The sequence below is a fragment of the Falco peregrinus genome, chromosome 1 (genome assembly GCF_023634155.1).
Source record: "Falco peregrinus isolate bFalPer1 chromosome 1, bFalPer1.pri, whole genome shotgun sequence".
Classification (NCBI taxonomy): domain Eukaryota; kingdom Metazoa; phylum Chordata; class Aves; order Falconiformes; family Falconidae; genus Falco; species Falco peregrinus.
In genome coordinates this window covers 57,528,788-57,556,223 of record NC_073721.1, presented here as the reverse complement: position 1 = coordinate 57,556,223, position 27,436 = coordinate 57,528,788, and the positions used below count along the sequence as shown (strand labels likewise).

Genomic DNA, 27,436 nt, shown 5'->3' with positions numbered 1-27,436 from the left:
AGAAATGGAGGACATTGGTCTGGATAGATGAAAAACGAACACTGCTGTGCTGGCAGCAAGGGTTGGGTACGGAAGAATCTGGGAAAAAAGAAAAGGAAGAAAAAAAAAAAAAGAGTATCTTGTGGTCTTACAGTCTTGTAGCACGCAGTTCCTGCAAAACAACACAGGAACAATGTCTCCAACTCGTTGTCAGCAATGAAGGTAACAGGGGACAGTCTTCCACTGTGGATACTACCTACCCCTTTCCCAAAACCCAGAAGAATCTTTCCACAGAGATGCATCTAATGGTATGAGTTAGAACCAATTTACGAAGCCGAGCATTGCTCCAGAGGTAATTTTGTTAGATGTGCTTTAGATATTTTAGATTTTTAAGACGGTGGCCTGGGTGGGCAAACAGACCCTTAGGGCAATTTTACTACATCAGGCAGGGAAGCAGCATAGCTTTTCCAGAACAATACACCAGGAGCATATTCCTACTTTTTTAGATCCCTGACTTGCATGGAGCCACTGGGAGCATGTCTTCCAATTTGCTGGACTGTGTCCTGGCTCCAGGCTAAGCTTACAGGGAACTAGCTCCAGAGATGCTCCCTCATGACCCCAAGTATCTCGTGCTGCAACCGCAGAGAGCCACGAGTGCAAAACAGCCTTTGACACAATTTGTGCCCATGACTGGCATTTGTAGGGAGGAATACCAGGTTTCCCAACATGTCAAAACTAACTTTACGATGTTGCAAGTCCTAAATACTACAATACCGGATGAGAGAGAGAGAGGACTTTCTGTCATTAAGAGAGTTCAACCAGCACAGCCATCGCCCTCTATCCATTTTCGTGTCAGTTAAAGCCTGTACGCCTTTTTGTTCAGGAATGCTATTTTCTTACAGATTCTTCCAGTCATGTAAAGGGGCTCTTAGCTGGGCAGTAGGCAGTAGGTATTATCACAAAATAAGAGATTCATAGGAGCAACGGCCACAAATATCTGTCTTTCTAGTGTAAAAATCTTGGGTTGTTGAGGCAGCGTGGTGATGTTACAACAAAAGGCATAGGGAGAAGTGTAAAGGGAAGCTCTTGAAATCAGTCCAGTTTTAATGAAAACAGAAACCCATCAGGTTGCTTTGTCTTATATCTTTCTAGCTTTCCTGTTCACTGGAACACTTGAAGCACACATCTCTGTGTTGTCCTCGTCAGTGTTATAAGCTGTCCTTGCAAATGAAATAGTGCTATTCTCCTCAGGGGTGAATCTGAACTTCTCAGTTCATTTGGGTCTGAAAAGCAGCTTACTAAGCTTACTCTGCCATTCGTGTCTCCCTTCTGTTGCTCTGCACAAAACAGGGTATGTATTAATGATGCTGGCCCTGACCCTGAATGTCCTTTTTGCTGATGGTGGGACCAGGGGGGAGACCTCGTGTATGCTGAAATAATCACTGAACCCCTTTGATCCACTTCAAAACTCCCAGGTCTTTTTTATCTACTTGTGTTTGAACTAGGAGACATGACAAGTATATACTCACAATTAACACAGTCCATGAGGATTTGGATGGGGAATGCAATTTATTTGCCCTTTAACTGTCCAATTTTGGACATTTTCATAAGGAAAATGAGAAAATTACTTTCAGAGGACTGATAACAAGCAATCTGTAGAGTGACAGATGTCAGAAACAGACAGCACAATCCTAAAATGGAGTGGATGCAGAGCACCTGCATCTATGTACACCTGTTCCTATACACATATTTCAGGAATGGGATTGCATCAATAGATAAAATAGACATTGCTATGAGACTCTGCATCTCAAAACTCCTTGCAAGTCTGCAGGAGGACTGACCCAAAGTCTAAAGATCAGATTCAAGGCTAAAAAAAATTTCCATGACAGTCAAAGACCAACACTGATTTAAAAGAATTGTACGTGAGGAGGCCAGTAACAGAGGGAACACAACCTAGAGACAGCACTCAAAGTTTTACAGCCTGTTTCATGGCCACATGTAGGTGTGGCAGTTACCTGGAGGACACGTGCTCTCCTATCACAAAGAGTAAATGCCTCACAAGTTTGTGATCCTGATGGAGGAAAGGCTGTGCTACTGCCCCTTAGCCCCAGCTACACTCACGCCTTGTCCTGTTTAATGGCTGCTTTGATTGTTTTTTGGAATTGTTAAATAGGTGAAAACATTGTCTGTTTGTTATTTCTGTTATTGCTGTTGTCATTTCATAGAATGCTAAAGGCTACTCTCAAAAAATAAAGATGAGGTTTACCTTCCTATTTGAACCTTACAGTGATAAACAATTTTAGGTTGCCATAATTTCAGACAGCCAAGCTTAAGAAATCCTAAATCAGTCTGTGCAGTGGGAAAGAGGGCACTTACTCAACCTGTCATGACAATGAAGCAACATTTGAGGACTTACGAATAGGATATGCCAAAAATTTCAGCCTTGAAAACCATTAAGTGACCTGTGGAAATGCAGGCCTCCTTAGGACAACAGAAATACGCAGTACAAATACGCCTATGTTTCATTTTGCTTTCCAGTTCTAGTGGAAGCAAATCAGCTGTTGTGTAACATGCTGCTACCACCACAGTCAGTTCTGGTGCTTAAACTGGAGTCCCACTGTTATAAATGCTGGTGAGCTGCTGGTCAGGCACTCGGCACAACAAATTTTTCTTTGGATCTCTCTTGGTGATCTCACCAGTTGCAAAACAGCCTAAAAATTGTATGATTCAGAAGACAGTGGTAAGTTCATGTTTTTACCCTAGTAGCTTCGTGAGGAGAATTCTGAATCCTGTCGGTGCCTGGGAAGATTAAATTTAACCTCTCATTTTCTGGATTTTGTTGGGCGTGAAGGAGGAAGAAGAGTTTGAGTTTAGTAAACATGAAGAGACTCTTGATGAATGTTCTAGAAGCCAAAGAGCTGTTCTACATTTTTTTTACTTTACCATCAAATGAAGAAACATGGGGTTCTGCCCCCCATAATAATAACAACTCAAGCTTCATATAGCTGTAGAGATGACATTTGAAGTATTTAAGAAGAGTCTAAAAAATGAGGCAACAGAACAGGAGATAAACTGCAAGCACAAAGAAATCATTGGGACCGTGCCCACGCATTTCAGAAGCGTTATCAGCCAAAGGCCAGCCTTAGAAAAGCCTTTAGGTACCTTATACATCTGTTGATGTACACTTAGGAAACATAAATAGAAAGAAATTCCCTTCATTTTAGTAAATAAGCAAAGGTATTCTTCAGAAATGCTAAAACCATGTGTTTGTACGCAATGTTGAGGGCTAAGCTGACAATGCCCCAATAGCACTCTGAAGGTTATTTCTATAGATAACCCCTTTTCCAGTCATGCACAGAAACAGCCCAGGAAATTCAGCGCCTCTGCAAACAGTAAGAGTAGATCCCAGGCAATATACAGTATACTCTCATTCCAGGTATCTGAGGTGTCTTTTATTTCACTATACCTATCTGTCCTCTTGTTAGATAAGAAAATTGTAATGATAAACATAAATGTTCCCGTGACCTTAAAGATGTAATAGCAACAACTCTTTGTTTTGACGGAGAGATGACTTCGCGGTTGTAACAAAGAAAACAAAAGTCTGTTCAGCTCATGCTTTGGTATGATAAAGCCTGCTGTACTCAGAGCCAGCTTAATGAACCTTGGACACAATCAGTCCTCACTTAATAGCAGGTCTCCCTTTAGTGTGTTGACAAGAGATGCAAAGTCAACAAGTTTAAATCTTCCCTGAGCAGTGGGTTTTGGTTCATAATTACCTGGTGAATGGAGCCTGGTGGTTGTTACCGCTGATCTCTTAGGGGATGAGACAACAGGCCTGTTAGCATCCCGATCTTTTTGTACTTCTTTCTTCACACCTTTAGGAAAAAAAAAAAAAAAAAAAAAGGAAAAGGTAGAAAGAAACCCATTTTATAATTCTGTTTGCAACTGTGCAGAACTATGTCACTAAGATACATACCAGAATGGCAAAATACCAGTATTTCACCCATGGGCTTTGCACAGAATGATACTACACAGTACTTCTGTGTTGGATGTCAAACCTGCCACTTCTGCAAGCACGACTGTGTGCATGTGGCTGAGCTGACATGCACAGCACTAAAGAAGGTCAGAAGGTGCCTTACACACTATCTGGGTTCTCCAGCCACCTGCATGGTGGCAAATGCCATTAAGGCACAAACAGCTACATAGGTAGCCCATCCTATCTGTTCTGAGCTCTGTGTTCTCTCTCTTTACCTTGCTGTGCATCCTCATCCTGGGCTGGAGGAGAAGCTGAGTAGGACTATGCAAAGCTGACTGAAGTTACCTGCAGGGCCCTGCTCTATCAGCTTCTTCCCCAGGTTAGGAAACTGCCTTTTCTGCTGGCCAGCTTTCCCAAGACGGTCTCACACAGGCAAGACATGAGCTTCCGCAGAACCAGAAGCAGGCAGGCTGTGTTCGGGCTGTGCTGGATGTGGCGTGCCAGACAGGAGAGGGGGTCTCTGCCTGTGCACTAACTCAGTCAGGGCCAGAGAGGTGCAGCACAGGCAACGCACAAAACCGACAACACGCTGTGCAGGATATGACAGGGCCACATCATTTTCTTGATGTCCACAAGGCCGAACCAAAACCTGGTTCATGCTCATCTATGACCCAGGCACGTTCCAGGCTGTCTGCCCTCCCTCCTCTCTGCTCTGTGTGTGTAGCTCTCCACATTACTCTTGACCTCTGCATTTATCCTTCTTTTCTGCAGCCACTAATTCTTCCCACTGACAGCAGGATGCCCCAGAGCTCTTGGATTATGACCTCCAGAAACTTTGCGCTAGCCTTTCCTCTTCCTTTAGTTTTCCAGAGGGAGGCAACTGGGTGTCTGTTATTATCCCTCCCATGGCTGGAGCTCTCTGGTTAGGGGCTTAGGGTGGTCTGTCAGTTGTCCAGGCTCTGCAGCCACCGACTGCCTCTTGTACCAGGGAGATCCAGCTTCATCTGGAAGCCAGAGCGGCCACCCAAGCTCAGCTCACCCCTCTCGCCCACCCACAACTCTCATCAAAATAGCTTTGGGGACCATGCTGAGTGCAGGAACGTGAAAGACCGGCCCTGCTTGTTTGCCCGTGATGTGACAGTCAAGCCACGGGATTTCATGTGGAAAACACCGAGGAAGTAAGAAGAAAGAGCAAGGAAAAGCAAATCTCTGAGATGGTAAGGTATTTTTCTGTTTGCTTCCCTTTTTTATCGTTAGTGTTTGCTGGGGGTTGCATTTTAGTCTGCAGGACTGTGTCACAGCCCCCGGACACACAGGAGAAACAGACACTTAAGGCAAACAATGTTTGCCTCATTAACTTGCCCTTCTCTTGAGTAAGTTCACAGACGGCTTGTAAGAAAATGTCAACGTCCCACAGAATCTGTAGTATCTGAAGCAGGAAAAGAAACTCCTCTTTTCTTGCTGGTGCTTAAAGACAGTGACAGTCCAAAAACTAATGCTCTCTTCCATTTGGCTTAATGCGTATGTGGTACGTCTATTTCAATAGTGGAGAAAAGTGATAATTTTATAGGGAGATCAAAGCTTCAGGCACACTTACTGCATGACTAGTTTTCTGCTCTTTCCAAAGCCACAGCTAGTCACAGTTGCAGTATCAGATGCATCATTCACCCTTCCACTTCCGTCTGCATCGGGACTTGCAAGCAGTGAGCTGCAGACACAGCATTTGCCGTGCACCGAGCTTCATGTTTTCTAGCACCACATCTCAGCATTCCCTTGCAGAGTTCTGCGAAGAACACATGCACATCCACCAGCCCCGAGCCCAGCCATCTGCAGGAGGATAGCACAAGAGAAAGTCTAAGACCCTCTCTGACTCCCTTCCACCATTCAGAGGCAAATCACACCATCAGTCATCAGGGGCTGGTAAAGACTGAACTTTTCTTCATACCTTTACTTTGGTCCATCTCCATTTTCTCTGCTGTTTATAAATTTGACATGTTGAGGCTACTGCTCATTTGTGATCAATACCTTTCACAGTGAAGTGACTAAGAATATAAATTTCTTGTGTCTGCCACCTACTACACTGTGCTTTACTACAGAGCAGGACATAAAACAAGTTTATGGTGCCATTTTATCACTAAGTGCCAAGTGAAAGCAACCTGAGATGGGAGCTATGAGAGAAAAGCAGAGCTTGTTTTATAAAGTATAGTTTATATTCTTACAGATTTGAGCATTACTTTTTCATGGCAATGAGGCTTTGGGTTTCTTGTGTTTCCAAATTAAAAATATGATGCACAAATGGGCCATACACCAAACTCCTCTGTAAATTTTGCTATGGCAAATGTCAAACAGGGACAATGGTAGGGAAAGTGTGTTTTCCTTTTGCTTTCAGGAGTAACAAGGGGCATATAAATACTTAACTACTTTTGGGTTTGGGACATTTTCAATAAGGAACACCTGGGGAACTAGTTCAGCTTCTTAACCTTAAGCACAAAGCAAGGAACAATTCCCCGGTTAGAGCTCAGGCAGAAGAAAACAGAGCAAAGAAGCAAAGCCGCCCAGCAAGCCCCATTGTTCCACAGGGGGCAAGGTGAGGTCTGTGGAGAGCAGCAGGAGCCACAGGCAGGTGCAGGCAGTGGTGCCTGGTAGGGGCGGCTGCATGGGCGACATCGGCCCTGGAAGGTGGGAGATCAGCAGGGCGAAGGTGGAAATAGTATCTCAACAAGGCCAGAGGAGTAGGATTAATAGCAAGAGTGGGAAATGAGGATAGCCACCCTCCTTCAGTTTACAACATCGGGAGAGCTCCCAAGATCTGGTAGGGGCAGCAATGCAGCAACTGGGGAAGCGAGGAGGGGCTGCGTAGCAAGGGAAGAGCCAGTGCACCTGCTGGGAAGGGTACGGAGAGAGGGGCACATGCAGCCAGCAATTACTCAACTTCTCCTTCACAAGTAGAAGGGTCCTGGTGGCCTCTCTGTGGCCCTCATTAGCAGGGAGGGATTTGGGAAGCATGCAGCTAGCAAAAGAAAGGACAGTCTGCAGGAGCAAACCGTTCCCGTTCTGCTGAGCTCAGCAGCCACAGGGAAATCTTAGTTGCTTCCAAAGCTTTCAATGAGCAGGAGCGTGCTGTGGCTGGACTAAGGCTTCCAAACAGAAATGACCTTACGTGTTTAAAACCTGTGTCTCAGCCTGAACTTTCTTGGCCTCAATATACAGCTGACGGGTCTTTTTGTAACTTTGCTGACTGGGATATCATCAGTTAGGCACAACATCTGCTGTCGCTTAAGAAGAGAAGCTGTTCCAAGTGTCCTGAGGGGAGCAGACCATAAGAAATGGCTGCACGGTGTCTAACCCTGTGTCCTGTTGCCAGTCGTGGCCACCAGCAGGTGCCTGGGGATGCAAAGTCTCCAGTGACACCCTGGTATGCACTCTTGCTGAGAATGTGCAGCTTATGGACCTCTCCAGAGGGATTCAGGAAAATCTTTGCATTTAATAGCTCAACAGGATTTCCTGTCCATGCTTTTACACAGTGTCCTCTTGAGATCGTGTAAATGGCCATCATTCATAGCATCCTACAGCAAGGCTTTCCACCAGTTTAACTACATATTGTATAAAGATTCACCCTGTTTTGTTCAGTGTGAACTTGCTTCCTGCGAGCTTCATTGGCTGAACCCTAATTGTCCCACAGGGAAAGAAAATAAACAATAAACTTCTCTGGCTATTTATGGTTTTATATGCCTCTGTCACATATTGGAGCTTTTCTGGGCTGAAGAGTCCTGGTCTGCACAGTCTTCCTTCACATGGAAGATACTCCATACCGTGATCTTTGCTGTTCTCCTATGAGCTTTTTCCCACTCTGTCTTTATGAGATGAGGCAAATAAAGCAACACATTTAATAACTGGGTGCAAAATACATTTAAACAGTTACTCAGTTTTGTTAGCAGCTTCTGCAGTCCTTGACAGTTGCTCCATCCTGAATAACTTCATATTATTGTAAAGATTGATACCTCATCTGTCATAGATACCTACTCCTAAGTTGCTCATGAAGGTGAAGAACAGCCTTCTGACCATTTACTGAACGTTTACCCTTATCTTCTGTTCCCTGTCTTTTACCCAGTTATTTAACCATGCAACTGCCTTCCTCCTTATAATGTCTGAATTTCCTTAAGAGCCTTTGGTGAAGGACCTTGCCAAAAGCCAAAAGCCAAAAGCCAAAAACCAGCAGTCAAGCCCCTATCAATATGCTTGTCAACTCCTAGAACCTGCAGGTTGGTGAGACAGGACTGCTCATCACAAAAGCCACACGACTCTGGCTCAGTATCTGATATAATGGTCCAAATCCGCATTAGATACAAATTAAACTTCTAAGATAACACCAAAAAATCCCAGACATTTGATGTGCGGAAGGAAGAAGACAGAAACAGGGCAGTCAGTAATACTATTGGAGAAGTGCTTCAGCAGAGATGGTGAAAAATTATGGAGGATTAAGAAATATTTCAGATGGAAATAGAAGTAGCAGTGATGAAATTTAACTTGGAGTAAGTAAACACACATTAGCCTAAAATAATCCCATACTTCAATTACTGAGCACAATTACTGTGCTCTGAGTAGGCAGAACCTCTCCGTAGGAGCAAACATAAATAGCAATATCGATTTCTGCCCAGCCTCCACCAGAAATTACAGAAAATACAGATAACACATTTTTTAAATGAGCAGAGGAAAATCAAACATATGACATCTTTATATTCTTCAATGCTACTGTTGTATTTGAAATGCTTTGCTAAAGCAAAGATTTTAAGACACAGGGACTAGCTGAAATGGTAGCAGGAAAAATAAGCTTTAGAGTTCCTTTTACTGTAACATTTGGCAGTGCGAATGGAGAGAAAGAAAAGGAAAGAAGCGGCATGTTTTACAATTATTGGGAAATATATATTTAACATGTGTAAGTAAACTGTGGGATTCACTGCTGCAGGAGGCAAAATGTCTGTGATGACCTTGAATGATTAAATGATACATCCCAAAATATCGTGAAGGAAATCATATGGGCAAGGCCACAAACAGGAGTCAGAAGAAGATATTCCACATTAATCTGTAATATTAGAGAACTGACTAACAACAATAGGAATTATTGGTCCTTGAGGAACTTTTCACTGGATGGATCAGAACATGGTGTGTGGGGGGGTGATTTTCCTTTTGAAGATTGCAAAGTAATAAATATGAAATGTAAAAGAGTTTCTATTTTTCAAATGCTAACTTAACCCCCCCTAAATTATAGAAGCAGCTAAGACAAGCAATGTGTGATCAGCCAGCTAGCTGTATGCAGTATTTATGGGTGTCATGGGAACAACAGTAAATGTCAGAACTGAATGTATGCTGTCATGGCCACTAATGCAAAGTCACAGCAACTTAATTCTTCCGGTCTTCTTGTTAGTGATACAAGGCTTAAAATGGTTTTAAATGCATTTAGAGAGTTCTTTGTTAAAAACCTTATGAATGTCCAAATGCTGGCATATTTAAAAGATTTTTGGCATAACGTATTACGCTAAACTGTCTGAGAATGGCTACGCATCATTGTAAGTATCAGCCTGGCTTATTCATCTCCCAGACACTGTGAATTTGGACAACGAAGCCAAATCCAGAATTCTCATTTTGTTGTACCTGCCCTGACTTCAGTGGAGGACCTTCCTGAGCATGATCACAGGATTAACTGAGTAGAGGAACTTAAGAGCACATTCTGCGCGACACACACACACCCGCACCCCACATCCCTCAAAACAGAAAATCAGACAAAATTCCTGACAATGTGTGCAGAAGTCCAGATTTGGTCATTCTACAGCCTTGGCGAAGAGTGAGCTACCAACTCTTCCTTGAAGATGATCATACTCTGATCTTATAGTCATTGATACATGAGAGTTTCAAAGATGTGTAAAGAGAACAATGAATTTCACTGCAACAATGATGTAGCCAGGAGATAGCTTTTAAGGACCAGATTATGAGAGTATGTAACAAAGCCACTGACTTCCCTATTGTCATGTTTTGTTTGTCATTTTACATATTGCCATATTACAAGAATGGTAATTTTTCATTTCTGTGATTGGTTTGTGAGGAACAAAACTTTGGGTTTATCTTGCCTGAAGTAGTTCAGATATTTACCCACCTGGATCTGAAATATCTATGCTCTTAGGATCCAGCCACTTGTCCTACATCTTGGGAACACTTCAAAATTTTGCCAAAGTATGTCAAAAAAGGTGATCTGTGTGAATGAATAATTACAAGAAACAGTCATGTAAGGCTTGTCCTACCCTTAAAACTTTTTGTATCAGAAGATGCTTATCTAGCCAAATTGCTTTGCAACTCAGGCTGACCAGAGCACACCCGTTGCTACCGTAGCTCAGCTGACAGATAGCATCTTATGAAGCTGCATTAGCTTGGTGGATTAGGACCACCAACTAAATTCCTGCGCTCTGCACCCCAAAATCACGATAGTAGTGCATGAATTTTTGGGAGCATGAATTTATAGAGCACTCGTCTTGATAAACATCAAAGGCATCAACCCTCTTTCCTCCACAGACAATGGAGTAGAGCCCTCACCAGCATCTTCTGGTTCTCAAATGCTGACTTAGGGGGGCTGCCTGTCCTTGGAGCGAGTGTGCCCTGGGCTTGGGGGGTGTCACCTCGGTACCCTTCCTGCCCCCCCACCCTACCCCCGCAGACTGCTCACCCATCAGACCCCAATTCACAGCACAGAAGGGTGCTGTCTGCATCCTGCTGACCCCACACCAGGGAACAGCAGGGAGTGAAATGAAACCGGTTTTATAGAGGGTGCAATTAAAGGAAGCAAGAAGTTCATCATCCCTCTTTAACAGGTGGTGAGTTTAGGTAAGCTGCTCTGATGACAGAACTGCTGTGCAGGTGGATAGCCACAGACTTCTGAACTTTGTGGAAGATAGGTCTTTGGTTTACATTTTGGTCACAAAGGATTTTTCTTCCCACTGGAAAAACACCCCAGTAACTTATAATAGTATTTAAATGCAGTCATTTTAGTACTGGTGAACACTCCGCAACAGACTGACAGCATGATAGTCTTAACAGGTCTATCTTGTAGAAATCTTTCTAATGTCTCAGAATATATTTTACAGTATTTCTTAGTGTAATAATATTATCTTCAACCTCAGCTTTTAAAAAGGTTTTGGGGGAAAAAAAATCCTGCAACAAAATTAGAAAATTCTAACATGTTTTATAGCAACAGTTTTAAATGAAACAGTTTCAGCATTGAAAATCCATTAGAAGTGGGACAAAACCTCCGAGCATAAAGACGACTATCTAGGGATTCAATGACTGAAACTCCTTGCAATCAACTTATTTCAGTGGAATATTCTTTTTTCAAGCTTACAAGAAAAAAACATTCTTGAAACGAATCAGGGAAATCAACACCAAAGTTTCTCTACATCACAAAGCAATAAGGCAATTTAATACGGTATTAACACATGAAACAGAGGTTAACTATGCTTCTCAAAGATCACTTAAAACAGAACTGAGAAAAATGGGCTGATGATATGTTCTTAGGCTTCTGTTCTAAAATTGTCATGTTCCATAGTTTCAGATGAGTCAGCTGAGTAGGAAAGTTCGTTGTCTTGTACTGTGCTTGTGCTTCCGGACCTAATCCCATCCATAATTAAAAATAGAGATTATTTGCCAAAATTTGTCAGATCTGAAAACAGTTTTGAGTTTAGTCTTATCTGACTTATTAGCAAAGCATCTAGGTCCTTCTTTCCTTCCTAACTAAGATGAAATGGATAGAAATACTCAACGTTTACTTATGTTGTTTCAGAACAAATTAAAATGTAGTAGTATGAGACTCTGTCTTAGCTGTGTTACAAGAGGTCTGGAGCTCAAAGATTCGTACTGCCATCCTTCTGTACTAGCTAATTGTTTCTTTAGCTAGAAAAAAAATGTAAGAAAAATCACTTTTCTTCCAAAATGTTAATTCTCTAGGGAATGTTTCTCAACGGTTCTTTGTTATCTTCCTAACAAAACTGAAAATAATTACAGCAACACTTCTTACCACTCACAAATCTAACATGCATATAATCATGGTAAGAACAGTTATTTTCCAGCTTTGTATTATATATGTACATTCCTCTTATGCATTTAGAGGTGGACATTTTCAGCCCAGGAAGGGTGACTGTACGTAGCGTGTCTGGCCTTCTGCAAATTACAGGCTTGATAATGTAAACTGGTCACTTCCTCAACTAACTGGCAGCTGAACAAAAGCACACATTGATTTACATTTTCCAAGTGATGAAAAATCCTCCACTTAACCTGGTAAAACCCTCCAGGGATTAAGTGCTGCCTTTACTAACAGTGGTATGTCCTTGGATGGTAGTCAGGGTCAGCACACTCCATGGAAATGCAGCTGTCCTTGCCCTGACATACAGTAGACAAGCTAACAATAACATTTTGGTTCAGCTCTGCAGAATCAGTTTGGAAAATGTGTAATCTACATAGTTAAGTTGGTAGGGGTTTTTTGTTCTATATATATGTATAAGCAAGGGAAATGTAGAAAACTAGGAGGTTATTACAAAAGGTTGGAATGGAGGTTAAGCACTGGCAGAAGAGGATTATGAATTTCTGGCAAGGGAAATGTAGAAAACTAGGAGGTTACTACAAAAGGTTGGAATGGAGGTTAAGCACTGGCAGAAGAGGATTATGAATTTCTGGCAAAGGCCCACCTTCTCGTCTGTAAAATGGACACATCTCTGGTGTCCCGCAGCAGGGAAGGAGGAAGAAAGCTAGCTGCAGAGAAAGGCACAGCTGTGAGAGAGGCAGACACCAGAGAGTAACTGCCATGGTACATGGCAAATAGGGGCGTGCGGGCTAACAGCAATTTGAGTTCACATGGGTGAAAAAGAAGGAAAGCACTGAGTTCGTATGTCAATGACACAAATTAGTAATAAGCTATTTATTCTTGCAGCTCCCATCACCTTGGCTAATAACAATCTTTGACAGTAAAGTAACGATTAACGTCCTCAGGACCAAATTTAACCCACTGACCAAGAAGTGGCAAATGAACCCACTCTTGTGGCTGAAGTCAAGAATGGCCAGTGGTACGAAAGGAACCGATGTTTCTGTGTGTTAGTTTTAGGGAATCATGCTCTGCATTTCAGTTATGGACTACGTATTGCTGGCTCTGCCCTGATTTACGGATGATACACTAAAAACCTCACCTGTCCCACCATCAGGTAGTCATGGCCTTCTGGCACTCTTGCTGCACAGGGAGAAAGAAACCCAAATTCATTTCACTGAAGTAATGCAAAAGACAACCTCAAGAATGCCGAGAAGCATTTTTTTGTGGACATTTTTCTGGCTTTTTCAGATTTGCTTTACTTAAGTTTTGGCTGTTTACACTGAGCAACGTAATTCTGAATAAATTATTACAGAGGGGAAAAAAAAATGCAAAGCCTCTTGAGAAGATGACAGCATGAGCTTACTAGAATTGTAGGCCATTAATTCCTTGGGTAAAGCAGCATCCTTCTGTAGTGCTGGATTTCAGCTTTGATGACAACATTGACAAAATTTCTGCTTCTGGTTTAATTTGAAGTGTGAAACTCTGTTAGCAACCCCACCCAAACATCATTTTCCTCACTTCAGCTATGCAGAAGAGCAGAGGGATATTACTTTCAGTTTAAAAATAGGAACAGTTTCCCATCAGTTTATTCAATTTTGCCCCCTTTCTGGAACTTACTTGCCTTGGTGGTTAGGGGCTGTGCTGTAAACCAAAGCAATAAGGATGACTTTAGTTAAAGAAGAGGTTTGGTTTTGTACCTTCTTGCTAAGAAATCTTACGACAACTCCAAGATAATATATTTGAGGTCAAGTTAATATATTTGAGCTCACAAAACACACAGGTGCTCAGTCTTCTCACTACTGTCTTGCTTTGAGGGCAGCCAAGACAGAGGAATGTCATTTTCTTCTGCCACTGCTGGTGACCTGTAGGCAAGATGCAAGCAGAGAGAGATCACCGCACTCTCCCTTCCCTGGCTCCCTGCTCTTCTCTGCCTGTTGGTTCATAGCAGATTCCTGTTCTGCAGCGTTAAGGATGGTTCTGCTGGTTCCTGCAGTCACAGCTGACAGCACAAGGCTGAGGAGAGGGCAGATCTGCACCAGTGCAGCTCAGGCACCGCCTCAGAGCTGTGCCAGCGCACAGTGCAAGCACTCGCAGTGACAAAGGTGCCGCTTTAAGAGTTCTAGTCTTTGTGAATGTAGCTAATCTTGTTCTTTTTTCCTCTCTCTTTTCTTCACACACACGCACCCCCCCAACACCCTCCCTTAGCCAAGTAACACATTATGGTACTCAAAACATCCTGTGGCAATCAGTTCCCCGGTTTCTCTGTGATTAAGTACATGATTTGATTTCTCCTATTTGAAATCCTCCATTAGTCGTGCTTGCCTCCTTTACACTAACTACAACTTTACTACCTATCTTTTTATACAATAACTGCCCCTCTGAAGATTCCTTCTTCAGTATTTCCTTCCGCTGAAGCTAGTTCTTATCCTGGCTGCTGATTTTCTCTGCCCCATTTTAACTCCACCTGATCTGTTCTGGCGTGGAGATCAGAACTGCACAGGTCTGGGGTGGGTTTAGGGCAAATGTGACACAATTCCCGATTTGTTCCGTGTTCCTCTGCACTCTTTATAAATTTGCTTTTCCTTTTGTGAACTGCCAGAGGTTTTTAAGCCGACACTTTGCAACACCTGCTCTGCCGGCTGCATTCCTCCCGGCGGGGTATGCACCAGCACGGGGTGCCCCCGGCACATGGAGCAGCTCCCCAGCCCCCGCCGCCCGTGCCCCTCTCTGTCCCCCCCGTCCCCGCCGCCCACACCCCGCGGCAGCCGCGGCGGCCCGGGCAGGTCCGGCTGCTCAGCAGAACCCGCCCCCCGCCCCGCCCTTCCCGAGATCGCCCCTCCCTGGGATTCGATGTTGTGTCACATGGCGCTGCGGCCCCGCCCCCTTTCCCGCGTGCCGTTCCGGGGCGCCGGGCAGCCATGGCGGGGTGCGGGGCTACGGAGCGTGTGTTCCCCCCTCTGCAGCCGCTTTCCACGGCCCGGCGCCCACCCGCGCCGTGGTTCAAGGACCTCCAGGCTGCCCCCGGGACGGCTCTGGGCTGGCAGCAGGGCCTCCCCGAGCGGCAGCTTTCGGCCCCGGGCCTCAGCCGCCCGGTCGCTCACAGAAGCTACGGGAGATGCTGGTGGCAGCGAAGCTGAGGGGCCGGCGGGGTGAGGGGACCGGCGGGGCGGAGGGGGTGGCCGAGGGGACCGGCGGGGCGGAGGGGGATGGGGGGGCTGAGGGACATGGCCCGGCTGAGGGGACTTGGGGAGCTGAATGGACGGGGGGAGCTGAGGGGGCTGGCGGGGCTGAGGGGGAGCTGAGGGGGGGCCGGGCTGCGGTCGTGCCGTGCCGAGGGACCGGGGCGCACGGCGGGCAGCGCCTCACAGGCGGGGCATGTGCCGTTCGGCGCGTGGCGGGGGAAGCGGAGGCCGCGCGGGGCGGCGGTTGAGCGCGCGGCGGTTGGTGCCACCTACCAACATGGACACGTCGCAGCAGCCCGTCCCCGTCAGTGCCAACAACTTCCCCGCCAGAGTGTGGCAGCTGGTCAACAGCCCGCGCTGCCGCTCAGTTCGCTGGGATGCCTCCGGCCAGGGGCTGGTCATCAACCAGCCGCTCTTTGAGTGCGAGCTGCTGGGCGCCGGGCCAGCCGGCGCTGCGCAGCCAGGTGGTGCCGGGGCAGCGGCAGCCGCCGGTTTCTTCAAGACCAAGAACTTCAGCAGCTTCATCCGGCAGCTCAATCTCTATGGCTTCCGCAAGGTGGGGATGTTGCCGGGGAGCAGTGTGGTGGGGCCCGGGCCTGGGCCGGGCCCAGAGGGTGGACAAGGCAACGGTGGCAACTGCACCGGGCCCCTGCATCACTTCCGCTGCCCCCACTTTCGCCGCGACCGCCCCGACCTCCTCGTCCACCTGAAGCGCCTTACGAAAGGCAACAGGGCGAAGATGGCAGCGGGCCTGGATGTGACCAGCCGCCCACCCAACCGCTTCCAGCGCTTGCTCGGCATGCCGCTGAACGGGCAGCCGCTGCCTCCGCCCTCGACGCTCAGCAATGCCAACAGGCCTGGTGAGTCGGAGTGGGCCATGTGGGGCCTTGGTGGGTTTTTGAGAAGTGCTGGGTGGCATGGGATTTGAAAATCAACGCTCTCCTGAGGGAGAAGGGTTACCTGTCCTTGCCGGTGGCATCTCAGTTCACCTGGTGTAGGGAAGCTGTTGTTGTTTATGCAGGTAGATCTGCTGCCAGTAAGCATGAGTAGCATGGTTCACATGTATTTCGGGCTGCCTGTAGACTACAGTACAGTCTCCGTTGCATACTACACTAAGAACACCCTTGCTCGATCTCTGTGGAGCTGGCACAGCTCTACCAGATGAACGTTGCTGCTTCTTGCCCATCAGTAAGGATGCCCATCAGTAGGGATGCTTAACAAGCTGTCATTAAATGTGTGTGAAACAGTGAGTCATGTGAAGTGATAACTAGAGCATCCTGTTAGTTTTGTGCAAAGGAGACAAGACCTGGTAGTAAGATTTTTGTCAGTTGTCTCCTGAAAAAGAATTCACAAGCTACGTAGTTTTTAAAACAGGTTGAATGAGTAGGTGAGAGCTAATTAGAAAATAATACTGCTGAAAAGCCCTAGAACGTGTTTTCTTTCTTTCTAACCCTCTTTGAGAGGATCTGAGTTTTCCCAAGACAAGTGTGAGCCCTCAGGATTATTCCACAAATTTTGTATCGGCCCTAAAGCTTTGTAGTTGGCGCTGTGTAAGGAAGATGTGAATATCTTGCTTTGCAGTGCTCTTGGGCTGCTGCCAGAAGAGCACTCCAGCTTCCCATTCCCTTGGTGGCATGTTAACTGTCATCTTCCTTGCAGCTGATACAGCAACATGTTGGTTCAGCGCAATGATCGGAGAAGACTTTAATAGCCTTTTTGTGACTGGCTCTTGGGCCTGAGTGATGCACCCCATGGGTGCAGAGCTGTAAGGTGCGGTGTAGGAGAAGCGGCAGGACTGTGCGACCAGGAGAAGGGGAGAAGCAGTTGACGGTACTGCTCTCTGCAGCGCCGGCTGGCATTTAGAGCGGAGTAGGGTATCACCATACTCTTGGTTACTGTGTCAGGGTAGGAACTGTCATCTAATTCAAGTGGTGTTTTCCGTGATGTGTGTGGAACTGCACGTGCAATACCAAGAAGACAAAATGAAGCATCTGAGAAGGGATGGAACTTATTTCAGTAGGGAGGCTAGGAAGCATTTAAATTAATGATTTGGTGTTAACCTTGTTAAGGCTAAGATGAGTCATTGCAGACTTCAGTGACATGTGGTTTGTCTGATGTAATGCAGACCATTGGTAAAGGAAATTATGAGAAAGAGATGACTCTTTCATTTTTTGTCCTCTGTTTTTTATGGCTGCAGTTTCAGAGTTTTTGCTCTAGGAGTCTCATTTTCTAGAAAGACAGAACAAGGAAAACATTGGCGTTTCTATGCAGTCAAGTTCTGACAGGCTGACAATGCACTGTGCGCTCTGTACTGACTGTTTAGGGGCACGTCTGTTCCCAGTGTCTTGCAGGGTGTAACGCTCTGTTAAACATTCAGGAACAATTCCTGTACAGCAACTGGAGGTTGGTAACTTGGCATCCCGTGGTGTCTTGTTTACGTGTTAGAACTAGATAATCTTCATGTCCCTATCCAAAGGTAAAATATAAACAAAAGAATTTTCATACCCCTGTTCCTTCTCTGTTTATAAATGGTGAAAGTACTGAACAGGAAATAAACGGTCCTATACATTAAGTCTCAGCAAATCTTCAGGGTCAGCTGGTATTTATTTAGTGATTCTTAATGGTTAAATGTGAACTTGCAGAATAATGACTGTATGTTACTGATTTCTTGAATTAGTTTTCATCAGAGGAGTGCAAGAGGTAAATGTGAGGCTATTTTTAAAAAAAGTCCTTTTGAGTGAGAATTGGAAACTACAGGTCTGAGAAAGCCTGGCTTCTAGATAAACCCTATTGACGTGAACCATCCCGAAACTCGTAATTCTCATGGCTAAGTGCAGTCCTGCAGGGGAGTCACAAATGCAGTAGTTCTTGCAGAAATCAATGAGCACAGGCGTTTGCGGTGTTACTGTCAGTGTTTCCACAAAGTCACTGAAACAGAAATTGAGCTGTCATGCTATAAAAGCAAATACCATTTCATGAAACAGTAACTGTCTGAGAGAGGAAACTATAAAATAATAGAGAAGAATAAAAGGACTCTCTAGGAAATAACAAAATGGCAAAGTCTGGGATATTTTAGTCTGCACTGAACTAGTTGAGCTGACTGAGAAAAAATTGGCTTTGAAATTTTTTTCTTGACCAAATAAATGACTTGTCATAAAGTACTTGCAAAGTCCTTTGGAGGATTTTGACATTGCCCTTCCCTTAGCTGTTTGTGAGCTGTCAGTAGTGGAGTTTGGTCAAATCTTGCTTTATGATGTCCCTTTTTTAAAATGTATTGTCTGATTTAACACACCGTACTTTCAAAATTGCTTTTGTTTGGTTTAGTAAGTTACTACACATTTTGATTTATAGCACATTTCTAAATATGGGTAACTCGTTACTGCCAGTTTAAGGAGATTGAATGCTACGCAGACACCTCTGTGTTGGCGCTTCACTCGTGTGCCACACAGCAGTTACTGCATGCTCGGGTCTAAGAGTACAGTCTCCTTTCTGGATTAAGTACGCTGGAGCAAAGGTAGTCTTCCCAAATAACGTTGTAGAGCCTTGGCTCCTCATATTGCCTTTCTTTGCCTGTGAAAACTCCTTTCCTTAACACTTGCTTCGCTTTATTTTGTACCCACTGCAGGACTGCTGACTGTAGGACAGTTTCATCAACTTTACGGTCAAGGTGTTTTCGCTCCTTACTCCTACATGGCAACCTCGTGCCAAGCCCCCAGCACTTTACCAGCACAAAGATTAGATCCGACTCCAGTCCCTTCCACTTGGATCCAGCAGGGACCACTTGGGTTGCTGTCAGGGCAAGGGGCTTCCCCAGCTTTTCCAGATAAAGGGGCTGCCTTTCCTGTACTCCAGACACTTCCAACAGGAGCCACGTACACACTCCAGCCTGCGGCTTCTCTTCCGCCACTTCAGCAAGGGACTCAAAGCGTTGCCACATCCATTGCAAATTGCAGCAGCTCTGCATCTTCAGTGCCGTACTCACAAGCCTGCTATCCAACAGGTATGAAAAAAATTTTCTGCATTTGCTTTTCAAAAATAGATTTTAAAGTGAGACTTTCAAATATTTTTCTACAATACTCTGCCATGTGTATATCTCAAGTGAGAATTAGAAAGTGTCAAGTCTAAAAGGAAGATGGACCTAAAGCAAAAGGAGTTTCTGTTTGGTATTCGTGTCCTTCCTCCAGATTTTGTGTGTCCCCTGGTGATTTTCTGGATAGCCTTTCTGTTGAGGTGAAAGGGCGAGGAGAAGAGCATTTCTCCAAAACTAGTCGGTGTGAGGCTAACTTTCATTTTTGTTTTTTTAATTAAGCAAAACTTGGACAATGATATTAAAGCACTGAGACCTTGTTAAGAAGTAGTATCCTAGGCCTTGGTCTCATGTTTTTCCAGGTTAAGGTTTTAAACTCAAAGATCAGTCAAAAGTATTGTGCAGAACAGGGGTCCTCAAACCTTTTAAACAGGGGGCCGGCGCGCGGATTAGATGGCAGGAAGTCATCTGCGTCTGCTTGGTTTCCCCCTCCAACCCCCGGCAGGGGTGGGGGTGGTGTGGGGGTTCTGTAAATACGGGGAGCTGGACTGAGGACCCTGGGGGGCCATATCCGGCCCGTGGGCCGTAGTTTGAGGACTCCTGGTGCAGAATATTTCATTCTGCTCATGCTATTTTTGTACCTGATTTTTTTTTCTTGCTTAGCTTCTTTATGTTGTATTTTTTTATGCACTGAAGACTAGAAAGTACAAAAGTCTTGGCTCCTTTCTTTTTTCTAAATTATTTCTGCCACAATTGTCAGTCTCACTTAATCACTCAATTACAAAATAAATCAGTCTCACTTAAGTGTTTTTATTCTTCAGAAGAGGAGTTGAAGCAAATTACTGTTCTTTTCCTTGCCCTTACCTTGAATGGGAAAAATCACATGATAGGTTATTTTCTGGGGAGTGGTGGTGTATTTGTTGTGGGTTTGTGGTGTTTTTTTTTAATTTCCCTAAAACTTCTGAAATTCAGAACAGTGACTCTTGCCTTGAACAAACTAAAGCTCCGTTATTATTCTTTCCTTCTGCCTGCTCCTCCTTTGGCAGCCGCACCTTCACAAAGACAGCTATCTATCCCTGTTTAGAAATCCTACACAGTGAAATCGTTACATCTTTTGTGCATCTCTTCTGAGACCTCTGCTGAGAACATTTCAGATAATAATCAACAGTTTCCGTAATGTCATTTTTGTCAAGGAAGGGTTCTGAGGAGCTGGGCATTTCTTGTAGACACACTTAAATGTTTAAGAGACAGGCAACTCCTGCCACGTGCTCCTTATGCAAAGATTACTGTGGTGGCCAGAGTGTGGAGCCTGCCTTACCAGCTGCTAACTATTAAGTCTTCTCCCAGGAGCAGGTGTCCTGAGAATCATAGAATGGTTTGGGTTGGAAGGGACCTTAAAGATCAGCAAGTTCCCACCCCCCTGCCGTGGGTATTAGACCAGGTAGCTCCAAGCCTCATCCAGAATACTTGCTTAATTAAGGTGGGAGGTGGTCCCCGCTTTGCGTTTCTATTGGTTACAGAGCATAGGCTGAAACTCATCATGATGAATTGTAGTTGTCACTGTCTCAGCTAAGGCCCCAGCCCTCTCCCGTAGTCAAGGGAAGGAAAGGGGCGTCTCGGGTGCGATTTCACGTAGCTCGGTTTAGAGTTTGTCTTGGGGTAAGATCACTGGTGTCCTGGAAGTGCCTGTTTTGAAGTACTGCCTGCAGGGGAGCTGAGGGAGACCAGCGTAGATTTAGACATGAACATGTAGCTCTCTCTCACTGGATGACGCTCGTTGCTTTAAGTTTAAAGGATAACTTGGCTATGTTGCTCAGGTAGAATCTTCTGGGGTGGGAGGTGGGTGTGAGAACGCAGTGAAAACATATCAAATTTTGCAAGGTGTAATCAAAACTAAAATGCAGAAACTTGGGGAATCTGAGGTGTTTGAAACCTCCAGTGAATTAATTAGCGTTTCTGAGAGTGTAAGTGACATTTCACTGGAGTATGATAAATCTTTTAATTTTCACTGTCACTCTAGGACTGTCTCAGCGGTTTTACTTCTGTGCCTGTGTATCTCTTAATCTCTCCGCTATCCTTTCTTCTATATATTATAACATACAGAATGCTGAAAGCGTGTTTCTTCAAATGTCCACATGAAAAAGTCTGGTTTCCTTCATCATGAGAGCACAGCAGCAAGATTAGTTTGCTTGGGAAGTGATAGTTAACCTTAAGATACTTATTTAGTAAGTGAGAGAACTAAAGAATGTATGTTCAATCTTAATTCTTGACTCTATATTCATTTCACTTTTGAAGTCCCATTAAATGAAATCAAAGTAGAACTTTGTCAAAAGATTTCTTTTTGTGTGTATTCAAACTTGTTTGTTAACTTCCGTGACAAAAAGATTTCCCTGGTTTTTCATTATGATTCTTACTGAAAAGTCAGTAACATAAAATATGCTCATCTAAGTCTTTTTTTTCCCCACTAGCCTTAGACCATAATTAGTTTAAGGATTTAGTTCTGTTTACATTCAACTATCTGCAAAACCTTTGACAGCAGTAGAATCGCGTCAAAGAAATGCATTGAAGCTTTATTATCCGAGAGCGTGTAATAATGAAAAATCAGTCATGGAGACCATGTGAGAAATATTAGTTATTGGTGCCACCTGACAGTGCAAGGCCAGTCGCGCCTTTTGAATGCATCTGTGCCTGTAGGGTTCATTTACATATGAAGACCTTTCTGGTGAGTGGTAGTTTAGGAGTAGTCATGATATTCTTCAGAATGATACACTCTTGGTTAAGATAATTCATTTTCTTTGTAAGTCTTAAAATTCACATGGTCACAAGTGTGTATGAACACCTAGGCTCAGCTATGTGAATACGCTTTCTGTGGTGTATTGTGACAAGAAACTCAAGCAGCCAAATCAGAGAGGTGATACTAAGACACAAAAGACTCTGATTATGAAGTTTCTGCATGTATGTGTGCGTGTTACCAATTTTACAATATATATTTTTAATATATCTATACATATCTTAAATATTTTTAAGATTAAGAAATTGGTCTTAAAATGACTTGGGAGGTAACAATAAATTTCTGGAATGTCGTTTACATTCAATAAATGTTCTGGAATGTGTGATTATTGAAATGTTTAATCAAAGTAAGCAATAGAACTCTGCACACCAGACACAAGTTCCAGCAGTCTGATAGCTGTGTTTGAATTCTTGCAGCCACACCACAGAGCTGTTCAGCAGCAGCCCACACAGATCCTCTGGCTGGCTGTGCTGGTCCTACTGCTTCAGCGTACACCCACGACAGCTTTGTCCAGGTGAGCGTAGCCTACTGAAAGGAGGTGAAAGCGAAGGAGACTGTATGAATGAGCTGCAGGTTTATACACTTGTGAAATTAAGGATAATTTGAAATTTGAAAATTGATCTGCTTGATAAAGTGAAAGTGATGTGGTTTACAAATACCTATTTCAAAGAACCACCGAATGTTAAACGGGTAGTTTTGTAATTCAGGTTAGGTTTCAGGGTAGCAGCATAGTGGATGTCCTCATCAGTGGAGTGTTTTTGCTTGACTTCACCAGAATCACTTTTAGTTAATGAGCCTGCATTTGTATTTGAAGAATGTTCTTGCCTGGACAAAAAGAGATTCTTTAATATTATGAAAATACTGAGAAGCAGCTCCCCTTCTTTGTCCCGGACAGCTTCCTGCAGTCCTGAGTTTGATTTGATGAACGAGAAAAACTAAGGTGACTTTTTGGAATGGGCCCCACCTCGGAGATCTCTTATTAAAGATAACTCCAGTACTTCCTGTAAATGCTTTATGTAATTTTAGTGGAAACTGCACCTTATTTGGAGGGCCTGGCTTATCAGATATCAGAAGATCTGAAGTAAAAATGCAAGAGCTTCCTTTTTTATTACAGCATAACACATATACTTTTTTCCCCCTCACAGAGGACAAGCAAAGCAAGTTATGCTTATGTGTGTTGAAAAAGGGTTGACCTACCCAAGCTTGATCATCGAGTTTCCTGTCTTGCAAATATCAACCTTTGTCTTTTATTCGTGACTTCTTTTAAAAAATAAGCTTATCCAAGATGGGCAGGTTATGGCCAGGATAACACGTTAGTGTAAGGCTATAGATAGCCAACAGCCAGTCATGCCGTCGATATTGTAGTATTTATTTTTCGCACAGTGGATCTTTGTCCTCTCACTTTCATTGTGAGCTGCTTTTTTCATCCAGGACATGAGGATCCGTCTGAGCGATGGGCAGTCACAATTAAATAGCTTATCTCGGAAGGCCGAGATCCATGGGATAGTAAATCATTCCAAAGGAGTGGTCAAAGGTGGTGGTGTGGCTAGATTGAAGGATAATATACAGTGTCCAAAGGGTCTAGTAAAAATCAGTTGTTTGGAGAAGCAAGTCCATGGGCAGTGTGTGGAGTCAGAAGACCTTTAGGCCACTTGCTAGTGGTTGCTTTGTTTCCTGGAAACCCCCAGCAAAAAGCTGCCGAGCATCTGGGCAGACTGCGGGAAGGCGATCCTCTGCGTGAGAAGGCCAAAGGCAAGCAGTGCCCTGTATCAGTTCCACCAGGTCAGTAACCGGCTGTCTCTGAGCAGGGTAACACAACTATCGTACCGCGTGGATCAACGGGACTTCTTGAGATTTCTGAGTCTTAGCATAGCCTAGGTCATTTCTCCTGGAACGTGGTGACAGGCTGTGCAGGTGGTACAGAAGACAGCAGTTTGCCTGCGGTTCTTGCTGAGCTGTGGGGAATAATCAGTTTGCCTTTTGTGTGTTCTGGGGCATATACTTCCCCAAACTTCTGGGGGATGTGGCAAGCTGCAGTATTGAGCATCCTGCCTGGCTGGTGTATTGATCATCCATCAGTAACCACTTGCACAAATCCTCAAAAGCGGTAAAATTCATCAGCCCTGGCTGACTAAGCATTTTTATTGTTCTTCACAAAAAATAGAACTATTGCATGGTATATTTCCTATTGTTCCACTCAATACCTTCTACCAGTTGCAGGAATTCAGTGCAATGCTGTTGAAGCGTGGTTTGCGGGGCGTTTTAGGCTGTTTGGTCACGCTGTGTGCTGCTAGGTAGGAGTGGCAAAGCCTATACGAAACTGCTGGACCAGTCCCGAAGACAGTGAACCGTATCGGCACGCTCGTAGTCAGCAAGCTGGTTACCAGCCCCGTTTCTGTTGGATCCAGACGGTGCTTTGTGGTCTCAGAAGGAAAAGCGGGCACTCTTGGACAAGGAAGCCTAAACCTTGTGCTGTTCCTTACTGGGTCTTGCAGAGAGCATCACTTTTAAGTTTAGGAGAGATTTAAGACAGGTGGAGTTTCTGGGTCTTGGAGGCCAGCTGCTGAGCTTGTACAGTACACACCTGAGCTGCTGAAAGTGTTAGGTGACCCTGGCTGGAACATGGGCAGACCAGGCCGGTAACTAACTGTTTGGTTGGCTGCAGTTTGCTCTCCAGGAAAAGCTGGAGAGAATTACTGCGTGGAATGGCAAGGGGACATAGGTGGTTATACCCAGACATGGTGGCTGATGATGGTGTATCTCACCAGGTTTCTGAAGTCGGGGTTTCAGAGGTTTGTATTACACTCTCATCACGTTTGGTTACAAAACAGGGAGCTCAGGTACAACTTCTTACCCATTCTTCATTTGGGTTCTCTTAAGTGGCGTTTGGATTAGTGTGATGAATCAGTATCCTTGGGTAGGAATGAGTCTTTTGAGAGACCTCGTGCTATCTTCTGCAACAGCAGTGCTGGCAGCTCACAACCATTAGCTCAATACTTCCCCGCTGCTTTATCATAGATGTGAACTGAGGCTACATATTGGATTTCAGCGATTTTTAAAATTTTTTTTTCCTGCCCCCACCTCATTTTGTTTTTTTTTTTTTTTTAACAGCAGCCCTGCTGTTTGATTATTGCTATTACCATGGTTATTAAGCTGTCGGTATTTCCTTGTGGAACTGAAGCAAGAGGTAACAGGAAATGGAAGAAATAAACGTGCAAGAAAAAAGAAGAACTTTCTGACCTTAAAAGCAGTCCTAAGTAGTTTGCTTTTATTTGTAATAAGGAATGATAATCAGCCATGTTATTTCAAAAAGAAATCAAGTCTGAACTAATTCCGGTTGCCCAAGCACTCAAGCCAGATTTGTGTAGTCCTAGCAGTCCCTGAAAAGGTGTGGTTGTGCTTTAATTCCTGCACACGCTATGCTAATCTTATAAGTGAAATGCCCATCTTCTCTTTCACCACTTCTGCTAAGTTAGACCATTTTTCCTCTTGAGCTTGAATGACCAGCAAGCTATTAGTCTTTCAGGCCCTGACTTCTCAATCTTTTATCGGTTTTCCTTGTTTCGTTGCTGCCTCCCCCCATCCTTCTCCAGGTGAACTAAAAGGATTTAAATTGTACCTTTGCGTGGCCCCTTTCTCCTGTTGGAAATACATACGAGATCCTGTAGTGCATCCAAGAGGACAATATGTGCTATAACAGCTTCAAGCTGAGGTCCCCTAAGAAGAGGCAGAAAAAGATTCAGTATGGGTGGGTTGGTTCATTGGTTTTTGGCAGGGATGTTCTTATTCCTGGATGGTTTGGTAATCCAGATCTTACTTAAAATCCTGACTACTTATGACAGTAAACAAGCAATGCAACAGAAATGAAACACCTTATTAACATTTTAAAAAAATAGAACTGAAAAAAAAAATCAAATGAGAGGAATAATGTTTGAACCTATCTCATAAAAAACATAAAGGTGGCTTAGCCTTTAATGAAAAGATTTTGCTTAACTTAACCTAAATTTCTCAAATTCCAGGTTTTATTTCCCCCTCCGTTTCCCCCCACCCTCCACAGTTTGTGGCTATCTGCAAACTGGCACATCTACACGAATCCACGCTAGGACTTGACTTCACACACCCAGAAGACAGGATCTCATCTCTTTGTGGTATCTCCATCAGGGAGAGACCAAGTCCTTCGCTGGCATTTGATCTGATACGGCTTTCCTAGTAGGTGATCCTGTAGCTTCCTGTTCTCTAATTTACTCGTCTCTGGAAGTAGCTTTTCATTAACCATGACCTCAGCTAAAAGGTCTAAGGATAGTCAGGCACTAAGGACTACTCCTTCATACCGGATCTCTTCCAAAAGAAGGCTGTATTTTAAATAGACCTGAGTTTCTGTTCAACATCATTGTATGACTTGTATTTGTCAGAAGAAATGACCCTTTTAGTGTCCTTTGACTGAGTCACCTCCAGAAGAAGTAGCAGTACAGACACTGGCTGTTAAAATGTCTTCTATCATTTCACTTGGGTAGGACTTGCTGCTTTGGAAAAACTCTTTCATTGTCTTCATTCTGTTTTAAAGGTTATTCGATATATATGAATGCTACTAAAAAAATCATCACTGGATTGCTGATTGTGTCCTGTCGTCCTGTGATGTCATTACAGTGAAAAATTTTAGTAGTGTTCAGACCTGATCTGTGATGGCAAAGGCAGAGTCTCTGTAGGTTCTACAAGAAGTGTTTCTGACCTGAAATTCTGTCGGCTTTTTATGCAGATCGATGCAGACTTTGAGTTGTGCCTTTGTGGGACGCTGTCATGACCGGAGAGTCCAGATGTGAGGCTGTGACAGGCAGGGCAGTTTTACAGTATCTGCTTTCATCGGTATTTGAACTCCCACTCATCCTGGGACTGGGGCGTCCCTGGGGGGCACCCCTTGTGTAGGTGTGCCTATGGACAATCACTTGAGGGGGAAAATGGTATTGGTTAAGAAGCGGTGAGTTCCTCAAGTTGTGCTGTCCATATGCACATTTACAGCATATGGACCTTTTTCTTTTGCTTAAAAATGTTGTGGTTTATACTGATTTTATTATACAACAACAACAGGAATGCTTGAGTTTTAGAAGGAACTGAAGGCAGGTGGGTTTTCTCTCTCATTTTCTATTACGTATGTGGCACGTGAAGAGGGTGGTTCTAGTGTACCCCCACAGGTCCTACTAAGACCAGAAGTCTCTGATTTGAATGCTTGGGTATATTTAACACCTGCGGTGCAAAGGGTGTGCAGACAATGCATCTGCAGGCATACACCAGCTCCTAGTAAGTAACCTTCCCTCCAGGATAGACCATGAATAGAAGAAAGGAAGCGTGCCAAGAGTAAGGT

General features: G+C 44.2%; 1 protein-coding gene across 1 annotated transcript in view; it reads left to right on the top strand.

Moving 5' to 3' along the window:
• The first annotated feature begins 15,536 nt into the window (after nucleotides 1-15,536).
• The window catches only part of LOC129783652 (heat shock factor protein 5-like), a 37,792-nt gene continuing 25,892 nt past the window's right edge, over nucleotides 15,537-27,436 (top strand). Inside the window, 3 exon segments of the mRNA XM_055793644.1 lie at nucleotides 15,537-16,119; nucleotides 18,885-19,259; nucleotides 22,494-22,591. Of these exon segments, the coding sequence (XP_055649619.1) occupies nucleotides 15,537-16,119; nucleotides 18,885-19,259; nucleotides 22,494-22,591 (1,056 nt within the window).